Source organism: Salarias fasciatus, chromosome 2 (assembly GCF_902148845.1).
Source record: "Salarias fasciatus chromosome 2, fSalaFa1.1, whole genome shotgun sequence".
NCBI lineage: Eukaryota > Metazoa > Chordata > Actinopteri > Blenniiformes > Blenniidae > Salarias > Salarias fasciatus.
The window spans coordinates 8,405,126-8,429,562 of NC_043746.1; the positions used below are offsets into that span (position 1 = coordinate 8,405,126).

General features: G+C 44.6%; 1 protein-coding gene across 1 annotated transcript in view; it reads right to left on the bottom strand.

Moving 5' to 3' along the window:
- Positions 1 to 22,222, bottom strand: part of LOC115404623 (actin-binding LIM protein 3-like) — a 35,924-nt gene extending 13,702 nt beyond the window's left edge. The window contains 4 exon segments of the mRNA XM_030114029.1: positions 2,548 to 2,731; positions 13,796 to 13,909; positions 13,912 to 13,932; positions 21,805 to 22,222. Coding sequence (XP_029969889.1) covers positions 2,548 to 2,731; positions 13,796 to 13,909; positions 13,912 to 13,932; positions 21,805 to 21,817 — 332 coding nt within the window. The 5' untranslated portion in view covers positions 21,818 to 22,222.
- Between the last annotated feature and the right edge of the window lie 2,215 nt (positions 22,223 to 24,437).

Sequence of the window (24,437 nt, forward strand, 5' to 3'; positions counted from 1 at the left end):
TGCCTGAAGCTGTTCAGGCTTTATTTTAATCAACCCATTCAGCAGCTGAAAACAGGGTTTTTTTTTTGTTTTAATCTTTTCATTTCGACTTCCCTGACATGCTGCATTGAGCAAAAAGTCTTGGTTTGGTTTGGAGACGTGGCGCCTGCTTTGTGTCTGTGTTCATTTCCATGTAAACCAGACTGATTCACTGTCCTGCTGAAGAGTCTGTTGCAGTGAGGGGCTGTGATGAAGCAGAACCGTGTCTCGGTCTGCGTTCGACCTTGTCTGTACCTGTGTGTTGCTCTCACTCCCTCAAGACGCTCTTGCCTTGTCAGCCTTTCTCAGCGCTTTAAATATTTACTCTGTTTACATATTTAATGCATGTTTTTTTTCCTCTTTTTTCTGAAACGGCCACAGAAGTAAAATGCTATTTCTGGCTTCGGCGATATGTCCTCTAAGCTTTGATCGTCACTGCTTTTTTTTTTTCCTTATAAAAAGAAGGAACTCGCAATCCACCTTCATTAGAGACGAGGCTCATGACGAAGGCAAGAAGGAAGACGATGAAGGATGATGTGGAACATGAAAATGACGCGGAAAATAATGAGAACAATGAGGAGGAGAAAGAGGAAAAAGGAGGGATGGTTCGGAGGAAACACCGGAGCGAAGATGAAAGGAAAAAAAAAAAAAGGTGATACAAGAAAGAACAGAGAGCAACGTGACAAGGGGCAGACGGAGCACGAAAGAAGAGATTCACCCTTGGCTTCCCGCTGTCTCTTCCAGTTGAGTCCACATGCACTGACAACACACACACGCACACAAACACACACATCCCTGTCACTGCCAGGACTGCTCCACTGACTGTCTCTGGCCAGTTGGTGTCAGTTCATTTTTTTTCCCTCTTTTTTTTTTTCTTTATTCTTTAGCTTCTGGGCATGACCGCGTGGTTATCAACCAATGTCAAGCAAATATCCCACAACAGGCAACCACTGCTCTCCTGCAGGGACATACATAAAGATCCTATTTTTTCGCCGAAGTAACAGCACATCAGTACATTAAGGAAAGCGATCGAACATGCATTTGTCCTTTTTTACGGAGTTAAACACAGAAAAGGAAGCGGGAGCGGAGCGGAGATGCGAAACGAGGGAAGGAGCCAACAGCGATGCCGACTGTTGATTCTGAAGGAGCTTAGCACGAGTACTGATGGAGGTCAGAGGAGAGCTGGCCTACTTTTACTAAATCTAACAGCGGGAAACGCGGCAGGTCGGCTCCTCGATTGGAATCGTGTCTCGACTAAGCGAAACAACAGACTGCAATCAGACATGCCTCTCCGATACTGAATCATAAGCTGACTCACAACAATTATTACCACACGATAAAAAAAAAAAAAAAAAAAATGTTATGTTACCTTGCTTTATCTCACTTTTAAAGATGTGATTTGTCATATCAAGCAGGATTTCACGGTCATGTGGCAGAAAACAGTGACTCACAGATTTCTTATTCATTGCCTCCACAATCTATCCCCTGTTCTCCATCCTCTCTTGCGTCACGCGAGTCGCCTATCGGGCTAATGGCGAAGCCTCACAGAACAGAAATCATCTGATGTGCACAGGACAAACAAATCTTCTGTACAATCGGATCAACAGCAAACTGAATGCTGCGTGTCTGAAGCTCATAAATTAAATATCCATCCATCTTGTTCGGAGTGTTTGGGCTCACGGTGGCAGTACAGAGATAAACTAAGCCCAGGCATCTCTGTTCCCCACAACTTCCTGCAGCCTTCTGGGGGAACCCCGGGCCGCTTCCAGACCAAACCAGAGATATAATCTCTCCAGTGAGTCCTGTGCCAACCCGGAGGCCTCCTCCCAGTCAGACTGGTAAAACTCTAAAGGGAGGCGACCAGGGAGCTTTTCTAATCAGACGCCCAAACCAAATGGTCGAATTGAAGAGTGACACCCACCACCTTCTGGAGGAAACTCAGTTCAACCCTTCGTTGACCGAAAGTTCATGACCATCAAGCCAAACTCACGATCCAGTAGAGGCTGTGGCAACCCAATGTTAAGTCATTGTCCAAATTATTTTCACAATGACAGAAAAATGTTCTAATATTTCGACTGATTAGACGACCGAAGGTCAAACCCCTCGACACAAGTACCGCTAACAACTCACCATCTTTAATAAGATTTTAAATATATTTAGAAGATTGAATCTTACATCAACACTGAAGTTTTCACGTAATACAAAAGAAATGTAAGAATGGGCTCAAATTTAAAACCCAGACGTTTTCAATGAATCAAGTGCTTATGAATGCAACACAAATTATTAATACATTTATCTAATTCCAACATTCATCAATGTTTTTCAATTGGAAATTTATGGTAAAAAAGGTGTAGTAAAAATAAAGCTACAAAAAAAAAGAATAAATTACACAGTTCAATGATACCGAGTATACCCAGTGATGCTCAAACCCAGATTGCTTTAAACTTTGAACTTGTGCCAGTTTCCTACACATTAAAACCTGTATCCTCGTACACGGGATGGTGTGTGACGTGTGAGTGTGTCTCATACCTGCAGACACTGCAGACAAAGCACTTGGGGTGGTAGGTGCGTCCCAGGGCAGAGACCACCTCGCCCGTGATGAAGCTGTCGCAGCGGTCGCAGCGCGTGCCGTACAGGCGCTGATAGTCCGCCGTGCAGATGTACTCGCCCTTCTTCTGGAAGAAGCCGGATCGCGCCAAGTCACAGTTACACACTGTGGAGAAAGCAGGTGTGTGACGGTGAGAACGGGTCGCTGAAAACACTCCAAAATAACGTGATTTTTACGGTTTATGTTGACATATCTTTCACTCTCTCTCACTCTTTATTTTCTTTGAAATCTCAGCACTGATGCTTTTTCTTTTCCTCCACACCTGACCTTCCTCCTTGTTGCTGGTGTGTGTGGTGTGTGTGTGTGTGGAGAGAGAGACGCAGGCTTGCTTGCATTTGCTGTGTGCATGTTTGTGTTCACACTTGACTGCTTGGGAAGTGGTTCAGTTACCAGACAGTGGTGAGCCAATTTTCCCTGATGGGAATATAATGATAATCAGCGGAAAAGTCATTTGGGAACAGAAAATATGCGCTACACCTCTTTGTTATCTCAGTGAGACGACATCCTGAGTGTCAGGACAGTCATTGTGGTGTCTGGTAGCCTCTGAATGTCAAAACGTGGCTCAAGGTCAGCACAGTTCTCCTGACCAAACTCCTCTCAAAGTTTGTTTTTCTGGTAAATATGAGAAACCAACATCTACGGAGAGTAAAACCTTCCCTCCTGTTGAACTTCACGCTCTATTTGAGTATTACAGCCTTGACCCAGTGATTATTTCCCTGCTGTGACGCTGGGACTGTAATTATTGTGCAGCTACAATTATCTTGTAACTGCAGACATCCTCAAACAGCTCAGCTCGTAATGATACACGTATCGAGCAACCAGCTCGCCTCCATCCAGCTCAGGAATTTACAAATACACCCTTCACAATATCTTATTACCATGAATAAAACTATAACTTAATTACCACTGATGATGTCTCACTTAGCAAATGATTTATTGAGCTCAATAAGACATCCTGGTGGATTAAGGTAAAACAAAAGAAAGTGCATGCAAACATTACAGAGCGCACATTAAATTTAAAAGAAAAAATGATGTTAATGATAATAATCATTGCAAAGATATGCATGTGCAGCTTAACTTTCCTCCCTTCTGCAACAACTATTAACAGTAACAACTTTTCCTAATTGCTTTGAATTAGTGGGTAGCACAAACCGAATAAAACTGTCAATCAAATCTGAAAAACACCTTCCTAAACATTCAATTATTTGCAGAGGAAATACATATATACTGTACTGTATGGCACTCGACATTGTTTAGAAGCCTTTAAAGTGACTTTTTCATGCATGATTCAGGGTGATTAAATAGATTTCATGAGGACATAAAAAGGTAAGTCAGTAAAAAACAATATGAATTTTCATTTCTTCTTCTTTTATCGTTTACTTTAGCAACATTTTGCTTGGCGTTAAATTAACTTGAAACCATGGAAGCATCATTTCAGGAGAAAAGCAGCCTGTACAAAGTTTACAACAATTGTGATAAAAATCTGAAGGTGGTTCAAGGTTGCAAAGGCGCTCACCTGCTTCATTCAAGCAAAGCTTGTGTAGCTGACAAATATGGCTACTGATTTAACTCATTCATTGATGAAAAAGAATGCCGAATGTTGATAGTTGAATGGATAACCTTGAAATTTTTTATATCAAAATCTTTTATCAAGAAACACAGGAAGTGTATTGAAGTCTTGGCTGTCGTTTTCCTCAAAAACTCACACGTTTTCTCTCCCCACTTGACTTTCACTGTGTATGTTATGTATTGCGACTATGCGTTTGAGTCGTGCATGGACACTGAAACAAGTAGGAAGGCTAGATTCAAGTCTATCGAGGGTAGAAAGGCAAAGTTGTTGGAATAGTGACTTAAATATGGATCTGGGAAACATCAACCCAAGTATAGTGAGGAATTAGTTCACACAAATTTTATGATACTCCTTACTGGCACTTCTGTCTAAATTTACAGAAAAAAAAAAAAAAAAAATATATATAATATATATATATATATATATATATATATATATATATATATATATATATATATATATATATATATATATATATACACACACACATATATATATGTATATATATATAATTATATTTATACATATATATTTATATCTGTACTGATGTCAAGCTGTTGATTCTTATCACAAGATGAAAAAGTACAAATATGAGCTTTGAGGGGAAAACCAGCTAATCATGGGGTATCCGGTTCAGCAGACAGCGCTGATTAAAAAATACACAACGCTGCTGCTTCATGAGAGTGGATTGTGCCACTGTAAATAAAACTGAAAAGAAAGAAGACATTCTTGTTCCAACAGTGGAAACCGAGTTGGATCCCATCAACTCAGTCTTAATAAATGGTTTCATGGTGAACACGTGCTGCGGAGACTGAAGTTGCTGCTTCAGGCTTCACTTTGCGCCCCGTCTCCACCCACTCCCCTGTTTGCTGGCAGTCTGGGAGTCACACACACTCACACACACACACACACACACACACACACCACACACACACACACACACACGCACACACATAAACCCTTCAAAGGGGCTCATTTAATCTCAAGCTGTTTATGAGTGGAGCGTATTGACTTAATGGTGTAATAAAAGATCAATGGGCCCTCACTTAAAAACAAAACAATCTCAGCTCCCTCAGGAGGATGGAAGCACATAAATCCATCCCCGATGAGACGGCAGGGCGCGTATGCAGAGGGGATGATGAAACGGGACAGTGTGTACATGAGACATGATCATGGATTTTTCATGGTGACAGGTCATTGGCATCGGGGGAAGGCGGCTGCAGAGCGGCATGGGAGGGAGAGGGACGAGGAAGATTTTAAAGAAGCCCGTTCATGAAATTATATGTGTGCAGGCCGCAACCACATTTCCAGAACCACTGAACAATGGCACCGAGCTTCAAAAAGTGTCACCGCCGCAGCTTGAACCAGACAGACTTACCAGAAACCCAAATCACAGGCTTCCTAATCCCTTCACGGAAAATGGGAAGAGGAGGGTCAATATTTCCACAATTAGTCACCGGGAAAAAAATGTGCCTTTAGATATCATTTTTAAAGAGAAAAATGTTCCAGTCTTCTAAACAAACTGTTTCACTTTCACCGTCTCTCCTCTATTTCCTGAAATGATCTGCTTATCATCCTCACCAAACTTCATTTTCAAATTATTGGAATCAGCTAAATTAGTCTCACGCACTTCTCCCTATTAGCATACACACATTATCACAGCTGGCTGTCTGGATCTGCTCAGAACGGATTGGACATGCCGGACGGAGGGTTCACTTGTTGACTAATGGCACTGTTGCTGTTTTCCCGCCCGGACGATTGGCTGGACGCTCCAGAAACGCCGTCCTCCCTCCTCAGTTGCCATAGGAGACGTAAACCTTCCCCGGTTGCCGTAGAGACAGCCAGGTCCCAGCCTGAGGTGATGCTGGTGTCGAACTGACAGCTGTAAATCCTAAATCTGAACAAGAGCCCAGTGTGAAGCTCTACAACTAAAACGAACAATCACAACTAAATGGCTCGCTCGTCATCTCAGCCATCAAAGACACAATCCGCAAATTACTCTGTCCTGACTGTGTTCAGGCTCTTCGATTAAAGCATTTTGTTATGAATGTGATTTGTACTTTCAAAATCTTCCAAAAGAGAATATCACACAGCTGTCAACCATTCTCAGACATTACAAATACAGAGAAGCCAAATCAATGTTTTACATGAAAAGAAAGCAAATACAAAAAATAAAGACAGGGATGAAAGAAGAGTGTATTTATTGATCCCCTCAGGGAAATGCCTTCATTGCATTGAATACAACCTTTGACCTCAGCTTCACATACTAGTAGTGCATTCCAGCTACAGACTGGGGAGACAGTTTGCATACTGTTTTTGAATTGGAAAAAAAATGCAAAAGCAGTTAAAATGCCTGTTTAGCAATACCAAACTAAAATACGGGACATTGCTCAGAGTTATGGAAAAAAAAGATTCATAGTTCGAGGCCTTTTAGTGTGGTGTTTGCATGTTCTGCCTGTGTAGAAGTTCTCCAGAGAGATCTCTGGTTAGATTTTGAGACTTCAGCTCCTCTGTGTGTGATTCTCGTCTGATAACAGCTGCGATGGGCGAACGATGGGGATGGATCTTTGAAAGAGCTCCTAGTTTCCCTCGAAGCGCCTCCGTCATTTAATTTGTGAGACGACCCTTTTACTTTTCAAGTTCTTGCAACGCTAGCTGTAACCATCACGCTGCGATTTTAAGCTCGTCTCTCCACATGCGAGCTGCCAGCGACGAGGGTGGAGTTCAGCGTCTCTGCTGCTCCAGCAGTGCGGTTCAGTTTGGCATCGGGAGAAGCGGTTCGGTTACAACCGCGCAACCAGCGCCACATGGCGTGGACGCCCACCCGTAAAAACAACAGCCCCGTGCACCCAGCCTGGAACCAGCCTGAACCAATTTACTGTCCTATTAGAGGCCGTTGGGGGTCCGTACAGTGGCTTCTCATCGGAGAGCGTACATAGTTTCCTCAATATTTTTGTTCATGTAAAAAATATGTATTAGACACAGTGAGGTTCATCAGCAATTATCTTCCTAAATCAAATATAATCAGCTTTGCAGAACTAAACTACATCAAAGACTTCACTTCATCTGCTGGCTCATTTCATGTCCTTACCCCGAATGACACTCTAATGAGGGAAAGCACAAGATGCTGCCTCTCCCCTTCAACGTCGCGATTTCTTGGCAGTGCAGGAAGTTAGCATCAAGAGATCATAAGTCTGGTGATTAGAGGTTAGCATGTAGGCAGATGTCTGCAGCTGTGGTCATTAGAACTGCACTGATTAGGCATCCACAGGGGGTCCGCCTGATTGGGTATTTATCTCCAGCCAACAGACGCAATTAAAATTCCCTTCTCAAAGTCGGCCGGCCCGGGCCGGAACCCCAAAGTAGTCCCATCTACCCCGCCTCCCCTCCCACGTCCCCCTTCTCTTCTCTGTCTTTCCGTTTCAAGGCTCCTTCCAAATCTTTGTGGCTCCGAGCACAAGCTCTCCACTTTATCTCAATTTGCACCCTCTCTTCTCGCCACGAGAGCTGCGCCTCGGTGCAACCTCGCCTTTCTCTGGCTGCGTCTCTGTTCTCTCCAATCCCTCTACAGTCCTCCTCACTGCGCCTCGTCTCTCGGCTCATTATGCGACTGTTAGGTCTTCATAATGTGCTATTAAGTAAATGAACACGCTTTGTGCAATATATCAAACTACCCCCACAGCAGAGACTAATTGTTTTAGTGCTGCTGTCAAGATTATGCTAATTTCTTTCTTTTTTTTTTGTCTTTCTATGACCGGAGCAGACTCAGACAGGTTAGCGAAGGGTTATGTATGTGATACGGTACGAGCGAGTCAGATCAGGGGAAGCGCTCACCTATTCACCTCACATCTGTGCTACCAACACGGGGCTCCTCTCCCCCCTCCCCTCTCCTCGCCCCCCCCGGATCTGAGCCTCTCTGACAGCGGGAAACACTTCAAGAGTAAATAATGTGTTTTCTCAAGTTGTGCCAAAATCGTTGGGTTGGAGACGGAGCAGTCAGACGGACCGACAGGAAGAGGGCTGAAACAAAAGTCTGGTGCCACACTGGGCGCTCTGTGAGACGCTGTGCTGGAAGCCTAAAGCCAGCTCACTGACTCACACAGACTATTCAAACATCCTGATCTTCAGATATGATGCTCATTTCTCACAGTTTAGCAGCATGTGTGTCTTTATGTGGGAAATGAAAATAAACACAGCTGGAGTTTTGTAAAGAAACTAAAATGTGTACAAATCCATTCTGATCTAATTATGTAAAATAAGTGAGAACCTGGTGAACAGATGATGGCACGGGAGAAAAATGAAAGGGTTCAACGAAACACAAAGTCTGTGTGAGTCATTCAATTCAGCCTATTTGCAATGACAAGCCATGACATTATGACCACTGAGGGCAAAATGAAATAATCTCTTCACCATGGTGGGTGGGAAATATGAGCCAGTGAGTAAAGTTTGTCCTGAAAGCTGATTTCTCAGAAACACAAAATTAAGGATTTGATCGAAGATTGACAAGAACCAAATTGTGATTTCTTGAGAACTGCAGCTCATGTGACACATTTCTAGGCTGCCATAGTGCCTTTCTATCAAAAGTGGTCAAAAAAGGGAAATATGGTGTTGAGGTACACGGTCTAATGGAAGCGAGGTCAGAGATGCTTCAGCAGAAAATTGTAAACAGGTTTTCAAGAGTGTAATGATCGATCAGTGTATGTCTGCAGTAAACATTCAAAAATCAAGCAAAAAGATGAAACTGTTTGACCAGTGTTTCCGTCTCTGAAGGCATCCTGCTGGCTTGGACGGAGAAAAACCGTGACAGGAAGCAGAAGGAGATGTTGTCACTGAAATGGACAAGAGGACAGGGGGCAAGCAGCCGGAGGCGAGAGCAGGGAGAAATCATGCATGAGTGACAGGGTTCCCCTCATATTTGGCTTCTGGAGTTGACGGAGACAGATGGTTGCCCAGTGGAGTCCCTTCATACCAGCAGACCAACCCTGCTGCTTAAGCCTTCAGCTTTTAACCCTCCGAGAGCTGATAAGAGACGCAGCTGAGGGGAAAATAGGCGTGAATGAGATCACTGACGCGCACACACACACGCACACACACACACACACACACACACACACACACACACACACACACACACACACACACACACCACACACAGAACACTCTCCTCGAGATGAGGTTTTGATAAGCCATAAAAATGCTGTATTCCCCGTGGAGACGACACAGTGCTTTAATGTATTTATGTGTGTGTGTGTGTGTGTGTGTGTGTGTGTGTGTGTGTGTGTGTGTGTTTGTATAACAGCACAGATATCACTTCTTTAAGCAACAGACTTGCTCTCACTGAGGCAGGACACACACACACACACACACACAACACACACACACACACACAGTGCACTGGTGCAGGCAGCAGACAGCCTCGCTGTGTGAAGACCCCCCCAGGACGCTGAGTTTGGAGGAAACATGCGGAGGAATAATCCCTGTCATCCATCCCGCATTCTGAAGAGTTGTCAGGGAAAAACGCCGCTTCCTGCCACGCTCCTTTCCCCTCCGCCGAAATCTCTCCCTAGCAACCATGTGCCGGCGTGGTGATTGGACCAGCGTACCAGTGGTTGCTATAGCTACAGGAAGCTCCCTTCTTTGTAACCCCCAACGTTTTTTCTTTTTTCCCTGTTCATTTCTCTCACTCTGTTTCTCCTCATAACCTTTCTTTCATTTTATCTTTATTTCTATGCATTTGCTGCGACTTCTTGTTTCTCTCAGAGACTTGCCCCTCTAACACAGCCGCTCCTTCGCCACCATAGAGCCACGGTACAGTAGAGTCGGCTGATGTTATTAACCCAGAGGTTGAGTGATGGAGGCTAATGGCATCTAAGGGGAGACTGGGCTGACTGAGACGGGTCTGCAGAGAAACAAACAAACATGCTGCAATTTCATAATAACCCCGGTGAGATTATCAGCTTGAAGCAGAGCATCAGGAGAACAGTCGGGCATTCATCTGACCTGTCTGTGTAGATTTGCTGTTCTTCAGGACTACTCGATGAGCAGCTCAGCTGTGTTTGTGTCTTTCTGTTCCACTGCCTGGCTTCTGGGCTCTTTGTGAGTATATGATTTGGCTGCATGTTAAATCCCACAAGTATTCTGCCTTTGCATGCAATGTGACTGAGCTTTGAGCTCCTGCTACTCACGGCCTCGGCTGTTTTTGCTGGAAAACGGAGAGGACCAATTATGCTTTGGTGGCTGGAAATGTGGTCACTATGTCACTGGGGCAGTACGAAAAAAAATCAGCTCATAGTCTGGTAATACAACACCACAGCTCACCGCTACGCTGACAGCTGCCCTGGGATCCACATAACGCACACATATAGACCCCCTTTGTCTTCTCTTTGTCTGGAGCCGATGAATCAATTCGTGTCTTCAGCATTTTTCCGGACTTCTTTCTTGAGCTGATAGCATGACTGCTCCTTCATGCTATAATCAGCTCCAGTATAATGGGTTCAAATGAGAGGTTAAATGCACATGATTAGTGATCCGTTCCTCCTCTGACTAATGCATGAGTGGGGAATTATGATAATGTGGCATCCAGAAGGTATCGTGGCTTTATAAACCAGGGGCAAAGACAGAAGGAGGGTAGAATGATGGATGTGGAGGGTATATGTATTTTTACATGCCACAAGATTGTGGGTGAAAGTCATTCTGAGGGTTTTTCCATTTTGGTAAAGTCAGCCCTTTTAGAAAGAAAGAAAATGGAGAGAAAAGGAGAGGAAAAAAAAGATTTCATTTTATGGGTTTGCATCATTGGTGAAGTCCGATAACCTTGATGGACAAGCTGCATCTGACGTGAAAACACTCAGCAAACAACTAAATGAAATTTTGCAACACAAGCCAATCACTGCCTCTATAAACACATGCGGCAGATAAAGCAATTGGCCGCTGGCAGCAGATTGTCACTGCGAAGCGATGGTATTATACAGTTTAGCCATTAGCCACCAAATCACACTCCCCACATGCCAATGTCATCCCGTCCCAAGATGAGAAATTGATTTCATGCTTGGGTGACTGTCATCAGGAAAGACAGAGGGAAAGGAAAAGAAAGAGAGGGAACTGGGAAAAGAAGATCATCTAAAAGACGGCAAAGAAATAGAGAGAAAAATGAGAAATCCTGTTTGAGAAATTTGCAAAATCTAACCTGGGAACGTTTTCAAAAATCTTAACAAAAACCAGAGACCAGAAACTCAGATGGAGAGAAAAAAATGAAAGCTTCTAGAGTTCAGAGGAACATGTTTGTGTGTGAGAGGGGCTCAAACACTGAACAACAAAAGCTTTAGAGAACTGCTGCTTCTGCAGAAGCCCATACAGGGCGGCGCTCTATGGGGCAGCGACGCGACCGAGACTGACCGCACAATAGGGCCGCGCTGCCTCACGGGACGAGAAGCCTGTGGAACACGAGGGATAGGTGAACTGACGCGATGCAATCAATGACAGCTTTCCATTACCGCGCCGCTGCTGCGGGGGAGAAGGCGAACGGCGAGGAGCGAGTGGGAGAATCAGACTGGTGTTACAGTGATGATGTAATGTTTAGGCGACACAAACAGCACCCCATCCCCCCGCTCCGTCTCTCTTCTGCCCGCGCGCGTGCTCCCCCCTTTTTCTCTGGGGCACAGAGTCCAGCCTTCCCATTGGTTAATAGCACCACAGAGATGCTGAGAATATCCACCAACCAGGGCCTGGGTGCCCCTTTACACCGTTGCCACAGCAACCCTCACAACCACAGCGAGCGTGCACGCACGTATGGAAGCGCGCGCTCGGACGCACGAGCGCGTCTGTGTGTGTGGTGTGTGTGCGTGACGGGCTTGTGTTTTCACGTGTGCGGCAGTCACACAGGGAGCACGTAGCAACAACTCTCCAATGGTTCGCTTTCAGGGAGTTTATCTCCTGTCGAGGTGCCGTCAGAGCGGCGCAGCGCGGCTCGGGGAGAGATAAACACAACTCGCACGGCTCCTTCACGTCTCTCAAGCAGTGTAGATGTTCCCCACGTGAGAATAAAGATTTTTATCCTGTTGACGGGACAACGGATCGCACGGTTCGCATTTTGCGTTGAGTCATAATTTAGCAGTCATGCACTGAAACCCCAACAAAAAAAAAAAGGGTCACATCAGGCTGGAGTGTCTCGTTTTAAGATGAGATGTTGTTTTGACCGCTATATGGGCTTTAATCACTCACAGACTGTTTCCCCTTTTGTGGCTGTGACCATTGATCGGTAATAAAACTGTGGCAAGCAGTCACAATGAATCAAAACATTTTAACTGTCAGATGTACCAGCCGTGGTTTACTCCATACATACAGTCACAGGGAGGCTCAGCTGGTTTTGAGTTAGCAGGGATCAGCATGTACTGACTTGATCTAATTTACACAATTATCACAAATGTATTGTTAGAACTTCAAAATCAAACAATCGAGACTAATTGCAGATTCGCCTCATATTTTGCAAATCTAACTTTAATTCAGCAGTGATTACACTCAGTAATTCTGCAGTATCACCATACTGAGTTGAATATTTCACTAAAAAATGACTGAACAGTCCATGACTAACTGACTTTGATTTCGAAGTAGGAGCTATTAACATAATTCTGAACTCACACACACACACACACACACACACACACACACACACACACACACACACACACACACACACTCTCTGGGCCACATGGCAGCATGACAAATCACATTCCCTGGCTCTCTGATTTCTCATTTCCACATGTACAGATAGGTGATTGTCACAAATCCCTATCAGATGTGCCTTAAACTCTGCAAAAGTATTCAGTTTTACTAGCCGGGGTTAAAGAGTCAATGTGAATTGCTTAGTCAAAGAAATTAAGCAGTTTCACTGATGAACATTGCATATGCAGTCTACAACAACAACATGTACATAATGAAAGCAAAAACTGAAAAAAAATACTTTTAGGACTTGATATTATTCATCTGTAGTATAAAAATATTCATGGAATTCAATTTTTTTATTCTTACCATACCACTAAAAGTTTTTTCTATAGCATGAAAACATCGTGTAAAAAAGATAGAGAGATGTACTGAGCAATACATCTACTCTCGCATGTTGTGTGATTATATCACCTCCTGCTGCAGGTCACTCCAGCTCACGCACCGTACTGTAAAGCTAGTTAAGTCAGTCTCATTAGACTCCAGTACAGAACCAAAGTGAAATCCCCTCCAAGTTTCCAGCACAATAACAAGCTACCTTAGCAGGAGCCTAAGTCCCCCGCAAGGCACCTCTGATCCGCTCCAATCCCCACCGTGGGCTAATAGTAGCACTCAGCATGTGCACTGGGAGATAGATGTATGTGCAGGCGTATGTGTGTGTGTGTGTGTGCGTGAGTGCCTGTGCGCACGGAAGTAAGGATGTGACCAAGATAGATGCCTTGTGTCTTCCCCACGACTGGAAATCCTTTAACTTTACCATCCAAGCCCCGGGATTGTGTGAAGCAGCACCTGCTCGCTTCAGGATCACAGCTGTTTTTTTTTTCCCCGCGCTAACACTTGCTGTTGCTGCGTTGTCAAAGCATCAGGTGTGTGTTTCTTACCGGTGCACGTGAAGCACTTGACATGAAAGTGGGTCTCTTGCACTCGGACGACCTCTCCTTTGCATACTTCTCGACATCGCTGGCATCGGATTGGTCCAGAGCTCCGCTCACTGCCGTTGAGCCTTGGTGATAAGCTGCTGAGGACAAAAAAGATATTTAAAATAGATTACAAATACTTATATCGAGCTTCAAGGCATAATCCACCCACTGTTTTAACAAACAGGTTGTCTGTACCTAATCTTATTTCAGTAAAGTGTTGGCTTTCTGCTTTCAAGTGTCTTGTGTGATGCGCTCAAAGACTTGAAATGCTTGAGTTCTCCACCATTTCTTAAGACAAGCCAGCCTAGTGGTGAATATTTATATATGTTTATCTGAGAGTCACATCTAATGTACAATTGCAAAGATTTCTCAGGTAATTTACTTTGAAACACGTGAATCATGCTGTGAAAATATGCATTCAAATATCAAGTATTTTGTTAAATGATACAAAATTAAAGAGCTTAGAAAGAAGAAATGAGGTCAAATACAAGTAACTGTCTATCCATCCACCCATCTATTCATCCATCCATCCATCCTCAGGGCAAACACAGAGAGAACAGCCACACACTCATACCTCCAGGCAGTTTTATCATCACCAGTTCACTTCAAACGCTTGTTTTTGGACTGAGGGAAGAAACTCGAGAGCTGGGAGAAAAGCCATCCAGGCACAGGGAGAGCTTTCAATGCTGCATGTGAATATTATTATCAATGTAAGGCAGGTTGTGCTCACCGCTAGCCCACCTTGGGGGTCAACACAGACACACAAAGACACACACACACAACAATAAAAGCACCAAGAAAGGCCTTAAGACACATTCAAAAGTGAAATCCGCTGTAACTGATCAATCCATTCATCAAACCATCAGACTGCTGAGCCATTCCAGCTGACGGCGGGTGAGGACAGGGTCCACAGGGAAGACGCAGACAAACTGCATGTCAGTCACACACGTGATTCATTTGTGACTCTAAATTGCCCATTCGTGTGGTGTGTGTGTTTGGGCTGTTGGGGAAAGCTGCTAATCAGAGCATACACAGTAAGAACATGTAAACTCTGCACAGAAGTGATTCCAAGTTAGGACTCAAACCGGGATATTCTTGATGTGAGGCAAGAGTGCAAATCACTACACACCACTGTTCAGCCCAGATGTGGCCATATTCATCTGATTCAGCTAAAAATAACGCAATTTAATAAGGGTGACATGAAGAAATGACTCAGTCATGACTTTTTTAAGCTTTAAAAAGCCCTCTTTAACACATTAAAGGGCGTGCACGTATCAGTCCATCGCCAGACAGAAGACTCTACAGACTGCTACTCTGCTCACTTCACACAATAAGATCACTGTGAGGCTCTTTCAACGCTTATTCTGAAGCTGTGAGGTCTGACACCTATGTAAGCTGGGTAAGCTCCGGGCTTTCTCTCCTACCGTCTAGATTTTTCAGACAGTCATGCAGGATGGCGCACACACACACACACACACACACACACACACACACACACACACACACACACACACACGTGCACAAACGTGCACACACATACAGTATATACACACGGCTGCACAAGCTGAGAAATGGGATGGATCCCCTTACCTCATTATGCATTAGCTTGCATGTCAGACTCCTTCTAGTCCGACAGCTATTTCACCAGTCGGGGAAAAAAAAAAAGCAAGTTCTCGCATCAAGCCTTAACAAGTACTGGAAAAAAATATGCCTTCACGAGATTAAAGGTCAAAATGATACATTAATCGCATCTTGAAGGAGTGAGGAATGTGTCTAAACCTCTCGGGCTATTAGAGACAGGTCCATCTCCTCCTCTGGGCGATAAACAGAGCCTCATGAATTCACATGCACAGACTTGAATATTATCTCTACTGACAATACGGAGACTGTCCGAACAGCTGATCTCAGTCTATTTATCTCTGTCTCCTTCAAACAGCGCGAGTGGTTTGATAACAGGGTAACCTGAACAGCTGACTCGGGGACTTTGCTGTTTCCGTCACAGCAGCAGCAGGTTACCGGCTGGCGTGACAGAGCTACTGATTCTACTTCACTGGTTGAATCCTGAAGGACTTGCATCACTCAAAAAAAAACTCTTAAGAGCCTTGTGTATTTCCAAGCATGAGCAAAATAAGCCACACTGGGTGTGTGTGTGATTGTGGTCATGGATTCATGGGTGTGGGAGAGAAAGCATGCATGAGAGTAGAAGTTTGTTTTCCTGTTTGGGATAGGAGAGTGGGCACTAGAAATATGCAAGCGCGATTATTTTTCGCCGCTCCCCATCTCCCACACTTCAGTCCGTGTCAGTTCATTGTTTGTCTCACAATGCTGGCAGCACCGCTGGGAACGACTGCTCCGGCAGATAAGTGCCCAATCACTGGTTCATATAGCAACACTCCCTTGGAAGTGTTTTTTAATAATGTGAAACCAAATGAGCAGCACAGATTCATCAGGTGTGAGTGAAAGATAATGGGAACTAATGGCATTACATGCAGGTCTGTGCCAGCACCTACTGAAAACACACAGGACATTCATTTACAATGCTGACCTTCTGAAACGAGGCCAAAATAAACCTCTGGCACAATAAAGCATGCTTCCACAGCCCAGACAGGCAAACCTGCACCAAAAATAGAGCATATGTCAAAACTGAGCAAGGTGGGGAATGCAGATTAGAACTATGAATGTAAATTATATGCAGATACTGGGGGCATCAGTACGTGATATTTTTTTTAAAAACCTGTTGAAAAGCTGAGAAAGCAAACCGTGCCGGGACGCGATCAGCTCAGGAGTTGAAACATTATGCAACACTGTCTAATTGTGTCAGCATGTTCACCCTCCTGCAGCACCGCAAAGCTCCCGCCACACCGTCTAAAACCCATTAAGGGGCTTTTCCACAGCCTTCCATCCTTTTCCCATGCTGAGATGTTGAGTCACTCTTCCAATGAGCGTTACCAGACTACAGGTGTAATCCACCAGCTCCAGATCAGCAGCGAGTGCCCCCGGGAGGATCCCGCCTCGGGCAGACAGGTGATAACAACACGGCCGCGGTCAGAGAGGCTGACGGCGTCCCCGAGGGACCGACGGCACGCTGCTATTTCTGCCCCTGACCTGACAGCCCCGAGGAAGATCGCGCCAGAGCTCAGTCACAACGGCGGTTTGGAGATTGTTGGTGATGAGAAAAAAGGGGGCAGGATCAAAGCCAAGCAAAGATCTTATGAAGTTAGAATGAATTATTAAAGGAAAAGATGTGATGCTTTGTAAGTTTTTCAAATTCTTATGTAGTTTTTTTTAACATGGCGAATATCATCAGCTCTCATGTTTTATTAATTTTTAGACACAGCAACATATTTGAAATCAATATATGAAACAAATTAAGTTGACTGAACCATTTAAGATGTTTATTTTGGAGTGATTCACATCTTAAATGTTTAGCGATCCATGTTAACAATCCAAAGCCCGGTAATCTTACCCGAGGGCTTTGATACTGGCACAACATGTTAGAAAAGTAGGGACAAAGTGTGAAACCTCAGTGTTTCTGCTCAGTTTACCAACAGATCTGTGACAAGCAATGTCCAATCCATCACATCATCTGGCTTTTCACATTTTAAATTTCATAACAATTGTCTCTGTGTCATTATAGCCAAGCAACAACTGACCAAAAATATTGAAATGACACATGGCATTATTTCATTGTTGGCATCTGTCAATGACAACAGTCATCTTTTATATATAGTAAGCATTTAGGAAGGTCCCATTTCCCTGTTTACTGTGATCACATGACAATAACAACATGGCCGCCTCCAGCAGTGCTGCTTTATTGCTGCTGTCAGAGTCCATAAAAGAGAAAAACAGGCTCGACCTCAGTGACATCAACCAAGAAGAGGATGAAATGAAGCTCATATGGTTTACAGTCATGCTACTTTTCTGCTGTTAAACAGATATGGTAATCGTTATAACCATCATTATACCATCAAATTCCCAATTTCTCACTTTAACAAGTGGATCCATCACACTGTCAACATCTTTGACAAAAAAAAGCATCCAGCACTCAGCCATGTGCAATCTCCCCTGTTGCCTGTCTCTCACATTACCGTGCTTCATGTAAAAGTTTCTAATCATCACTGAGTATTATTGCTTAAAAGCACATCTATGTCTTTTGTCCTCCGGTCTAACGTAGTCAATGATCCGGCCTCTCTGTCCCTTCTTTATGTCCCTGTGTCTCTGTCAGGACCTTGGTCCTCGGGCATCCATCACGGCTATGATGGCATCCAGCAGTGTCTCCACCATGCTGTCAGTCTGCGGAGAGGGAGAGGGGTCAGGCCGCTGCTGACGGTCTGAATGATCACTCAATTCTCCACCAGAAGCCAAGGTCACTGAGACGGCATCCTCGAGGACACGGGGATGCTTTGAGCTAAAGCAGCAGACTTGTAATTGTTTATCTAAAGGAAAAAAAAAAAAACTTTAGCCAAAGAGTTGAAAATAAACCAAATATTCTTTCATTCTGCAAAGACACAATTACTTTATTGTCACTAAAGTGTATGGTATAGTCACAATAGAACAACAGAAACATATGATTAACTTTATTCTAGCCTGTAAATACATATCAGCTCTCTACAACTGTGCATGAATATTCATTGGCCCATCCCGGCATATGTGTTTGCATCTGCGTGTCTTTGTCTGCCACCCCTGTTCATTGTGTTATTGAAATAAGGCGCCTGGCATCAGGAGTGATAAATGGTGTTTGGCTCTGGTTTGGACTGTTCAGCAGACGAGGCAGAGGGGTGGGAATCGTATACGATACGCCCTCCTTCCCTCCCCCCTCCCTTGCATGCTTGCTCCAGCTGATTCTTCCCATTAAACCTGGAAAGTGCACCTGAGAGCAAAACAGCACAGAAGAAAAATCCATCTTTTATCTACTTCTAAGTATGACTTATGCATGAGGAGAGGCCACGGTTTGTTAGATCAGTGGTTCCTAACCATTTTTTTTTCTTAAGGCAGTCTCAGATTTGGTGCGCGCGCACACACACACACACACACACACACACACACACACACACTCTTACTTACCTAGAGTCAATTTGACTTTAGGAGTTGAGTCAATTTGAGATGTTTTATTTACTTATTTTTGACAGTTTGGGAGGGGGCAAAGCCTGCCTCACGCCCCGGGTTGCAGCTGACCACACCAGGTCTGAACCCTGGGCTGTGATCCACTCTGATGGCAACTGGGCCACATAAATGATCTGCCAGTGAACATATGCAATGGATTTCTTGTGTGTTTATAGATCTATCAAATTGATTGAATGATACACTTTATGTTGGTATGCTCACCATTTTTCAATCAATGATAAAGTCCATGTTTATTTTTATTATTTGAAGTCATGGCTCAAACTCAAAGGTTCATTGGCTCAGAGTTGGATAAAGAAGGATGAAAAATGGGCGGGTTGAAGTTTTTTTCCTCTCATATCTTCTTTAACTTCTTTTCTTGAGAAGGCTGAAACATTTTTTTCCATTTCTATCAGACTAAACAGGAAGGTGAATGAAGATGATTCAGCAAAGCCCACTAATAGGCCTTTAATAGACTTTATATTCATAAACAAGCTTTGAACTTTACCAAACAAGAATAACCAAGGCAGTGAAAACCAGCCAATCAGAAGCAGCGTGGATCTGCTGGAGGAAAATACAAGCTGTTACACCTCAGAAGATAGCTTGTCGAGGATCCATGAATATTTTTCTCAGACCTTTACAAACAAACAGAACAGATGAAAGATCTTAGGATCATCTCCACTGGTATCCATTCATTAAAGTCTTTCATAAACCTGTCGCGGATGCGCCACACCTTTGAAAAGCTGAAGCGGCCTGCTGGAAATGTTACGCTGTGATAAATGGGTCCGTGTTGTTTGAATGCATCTTGTCTGCTACCTGAGAACAGTGCAGAGAGAAAGTAGGGGAGGAAAGAAGCCGTGTCAGTGCAGCCTGTGATGTACGGACTCTGCCGATCCCCCAGGTCCCTGAGCTCAATGATCAGTGTATTGATCAACATGTGTTTATCACTCCCCAGGCACCGGCAGACTGCAGGACATCCCATGCTGTATGGGCATCCCAGAATCTATCATTCTAATGATTAGATATTGTTTTTTTGTTTTCTTCTGTCCGTGTATTTAAAAGAAAGGCTCTTTCCATCGAGCGCTGACCTGCTTGGACCCGCAGTGTGCCAGCCAGGCAGAAAATAAGATCAGCCCGCAGCCACACACTGAAGCTGGGTGACCATGAGAGACAGAAGGGCCTGCGAGATGAAGACAGACAGTCAGAGCTGTGTGTAATTACTCGGCGTGTGCGATGGCCTCTGGCACTCACACCCAACGCAGCGGAAAACAGAGCGCACAGCACAGGCTTAACAGGCCCATTCATGTCCAAAACCTTGAGAGCAGTGAGGGGGGGGGGGGGGGGGGGGGGGGGGGGGCACACGAAGGGAGGTGGGGGGGCAGGGGGCATGTGTCCGGACTGATGGAGGAGGAGGGGAGGAGGTGGAAGATGTTCTTTCCTCCGCTCAGACGCCTGCTGAGTTGATACGCCTGGAGCAAGAGTACGGACACATGTCACATCACCATCTACCAGCTGTGACAGAGCTGACACACACACAACACGCACGCACACACCACACACACACCACATACACACCACACACACCACATACACACACCACACACACACACACAAGCTGAATGATGACACGCATAGCTTCACACACACTCCACATACCACATGTTGACAGGTTGTTCAGGTTGAGCACATGCCTTCTGAACACAAGAGACAGGGACAACACTGCGCACGCTGGCCGTGCGCGCCCCTCCCCTCTGTGTCAGCTGAGAAAAGAAGCATTTCAGAGCCAAACAAAAGAATTACAGTCATTCCTCTGGGAGAAACCACAGCACTACTTGTGGCAGCAAGGCAAAGGCTCAGTACCAAAGAGTTGGGAGAGCTGGAGGAATGATGTAGAGCCACACAATGACGGGCCAGATTATGAACGATGCTGATACCGGAGGGCGAACAGGAAGTGCCTCACGCCATCACTTCTCGGAGCACCTGGTGCACATCAACTCCAACCGGCCCCGCTGACAGCAGAGGGACGGGGAGCACATGCTCTCCAAGAGCTAACCTTGAGATCTCCACAGTCTGATCCGAATCAACCGGTGATCACTTGTAAACACAACGAAGCAGGGGAGGGGGGGAGGCATGCGTCTGAGCGCACACAGCTGACCCCTCAGCCATACTGGGAAAACCCTGATTCAGCTGAGAGAGGATCAGGGTCAGAGTCAGCTGATACAAGGTCAGCTTAGCATCATGGCCGTCCCAGGGCGATTCCAGGGCGAGCATGACAGGAACCCCCGGGCTGTCAGATTCGTTTTTCACGAAAAGTGCAGGAGAGCAGCGAGAGGACAGGTCAGAACCCTCCAACTCATGATGAGCTCCCTGATCTCACCATCCAAGTGTGAGAACAGGGGAATTTCACATGGAGGCAACAACTGTGGAAAGTGAGGGTAAGCAGGGTGAGGAAGAAGGGAGAGAGGGGGATGAAGGAGTAAAAGGGTAAAGGGGTATCATGAGGTTCCACAGCTGTTGTGTGTGGAAGAAGAATGTTAAAAATGCTCCTCCACGTGAACTCAGGGCAATTGGCACTTTGACCTCCTGATATATTTAGCTCTACTATACTCTGTGAACCTGCTCCAAGAGTCTATTGTAAGGGACTGGGGTAGCAGGGGTTCTCACATCAGTCATGTTTTATTTATCTGGATATGAGGAAAAAATATATATCCTTGCATTATGAAATTCAAAATATTATTTCCTGGTGTTATTTCAAACATTTTATCGATTTTCTAAATATAAATACATACTTAGTTCTGTCTGCTCTCATCTACTCACTCTGTATTGTCCTTGCGCTTGTGGAGCGATAAAGCGCGCAAGAAAGGACTTACCACTGGAACTCATGATGCCCAATGTGTTCTCATCCAAAACAAAGCGGCTTCGTCAAAAAATAATCCCATCAAGCGCGAGGGGGGATCTTCACGGGCCACTTTACTTCTCCCAAATTTCAGTGATTAAAAAAATGAACATCCAACAAACGCAAAATGATGCTCCCTGCTCGCTCTCAGCAACACCGCTTCCAGCCAATTACCGAGGAGGTGGACACAGGCACATCAACGTGTGTAAATACACGGCAGCGTGGATAATTCCCGTAATTAGATTTAGGATCCAGACTGGGGCAGCTTTCAGGGTGGGAGAGGCCAGTGACAATACGGCGCGGCTCACTCGGATTCCACCTTCACATGATCGCTCCCGGCTGATTCCAGCTCCACCGCGCTCCCCCGCCGCGCCACCGTGCGCCTTCAGCGTGCGCCTCTGACGCGCTTCCCCGCCGCGCCACCGTGCGCTTTCAGCGTGCGCCCCTGACGCGCTCACCAGCATCGCTCCCGCGACACTTTCCGGGGTGTGTTTTCAGAATAAAGCAGGAAAAAAAAAAAATGCATTCTCCTCATTTTTAACTGATTGGCGCAGGCCGGAGTTCAGGTGTTCAGAATGCACGAGCGCACATTTCTGATTACAGATGTTTGCTCAACATGCAAGGAAATTAAAAAAAAAAAATTCTGATAAAGGTGGAGCGGTTTGCAATCTTGCCTTATAGAGAAAAGGTTGTTTGGTGTTTGTATGTTCTTCCCGTGTGTACAAAAGCTTTGTTAATTGGGGACCCTGGATTGCTTCTTGGTGTGAGTGTGTGTTGACCGTCTGTGTATCCTGCGTTCACCCATAGAGTGAACTGGGATGGCCTCCAAAGCCCAGAGGCCCTCCGTTAGATCAAAAGAGAGAAAATAGAATACATTAAAGAATTAGATTACATAGAGTGCAGAGTTAAGAATGAGGATTAAATTCTAAATAGAATAGCATGTTGTATTCAAAAAGCCTGCATTATAGAATTATTAACTTGTTACATTCAAGAAGTATCACATTGAAGAAATGCTGCAGCACTGAATTTTAGCTTGTTTCCATGTTCAATTCAGCAGCATGACTTCAAAGTGAGATAGATCTTTATGCAACATTCCCACACAATCTATCTGTCGACAACAGTAAAATCTGTGATTTATTCTGTTTAAAATATTTGTTTTGTCAAACTCACTAAGCCGAGGTGGTTGATGCTCAGCCTTTTTTTCTGCACCATGGTTCTTTCATTTTTTTTTCTCCATAATATGGCAGACTGTTTTCTTTTGGCGTGTGAATTTTCATCCCATGTGCAACCAGAAGGTGAAAAAAACCTGAAAAAATAACTTTAACCAGTCAGCCTGGGACCATTTACAAAGTTTCATAGTCCATATTTTCATTCAGTTTCTTTTAAATCACAATGATGAACATTCTCTGTTTGTGTGGATTGACTCCTAATAAATTAAACAGACGTCATATGTCAAATTAACCAAATCCTAATTTAGCTTAGCCTGAGTCACAACACCCCATGAAGTCAAAATGCTCGAAGATTGTATCAAAATAAAAAATATGTTCAGATATGTACTGAACACAGTAAGGTTTTTCCTTTCTCTCACATTTTATTGTGAAAGTCCAGCGCCTCGTTTCCTGTGTGGCTGTGTGTTTTTCTGGGGGGCTTCACGGCTCGTGCTCGGTGGGCGACGTCACTCCGGGCTGCTGTGGAGGCTCCGGGGACTCTGGAGCCTGATGGAGCCCGATGGAGCCTCCATCACACCCCGACCATCTGCTCCAGGCTCCACACATCCTTCACTCCAGGTGAGGTAAAGACTGAAATCATCCGCATTTGTAATTTACTTCAGAATTTAAAACTTGACAGAAGAGAGTCAATTAACACCAATCTCTTATTCAAGGTATTTAAACTGTAAAATGACACAAACTGATGTGATGAGTGAAGCAGGCCTTTATTGGAGGACTTGTTGGAGGTTTTTTGCAGCGCCGGGCTGGGCTTGTTACTAAAACTGTTGTGACACCGCCCTCTTCTGGAAAATCGACGTAAGCAAATTAGTTAATTGGATTATTTGTTAATCCACTGCTGGAGAAAACAGGATGAATGTGCCTTAACTAACTGTCCAGGGAGGTTAAGCCACTCAATACAGCTCAGATGCATGCGTGGGCTCGCTCATGGTTTCATGCCTCAGTGTTGTGTTTACCTTCAGTACATCAGTGAGGAAATATCTCCATCTAACGGTGAAACACACAGCAGGAGGACAGGGGAGTAAGGACTATCGGGCTGGGAAACTCACACACACGACAGAGAAAACTATAGTCAACTGTTGATGGATTTAAATATTATTTACAGAGAAAGCATTTACTGGCATTTTGCTATAAAAACATACTTAGTGATCAACAGCTCCTGGATTTACTCCAGATGTGAAGCAATTTAATGTACAAGGCTGATTACCTGGATCAGTACTTTGCATGTATTGATGCACTTTTATCTAAAATGGATAAGAAATTCGCTGTGTGCGTGAGTGTGTGTGCTCTGTTTATAATAACGTAATGAAATGCCCTGTTTCTGTGTCCGGAGGAAACACTGGTTGTAGAGCTGGACAATGAGGGGATGTGAGAGGCGCCA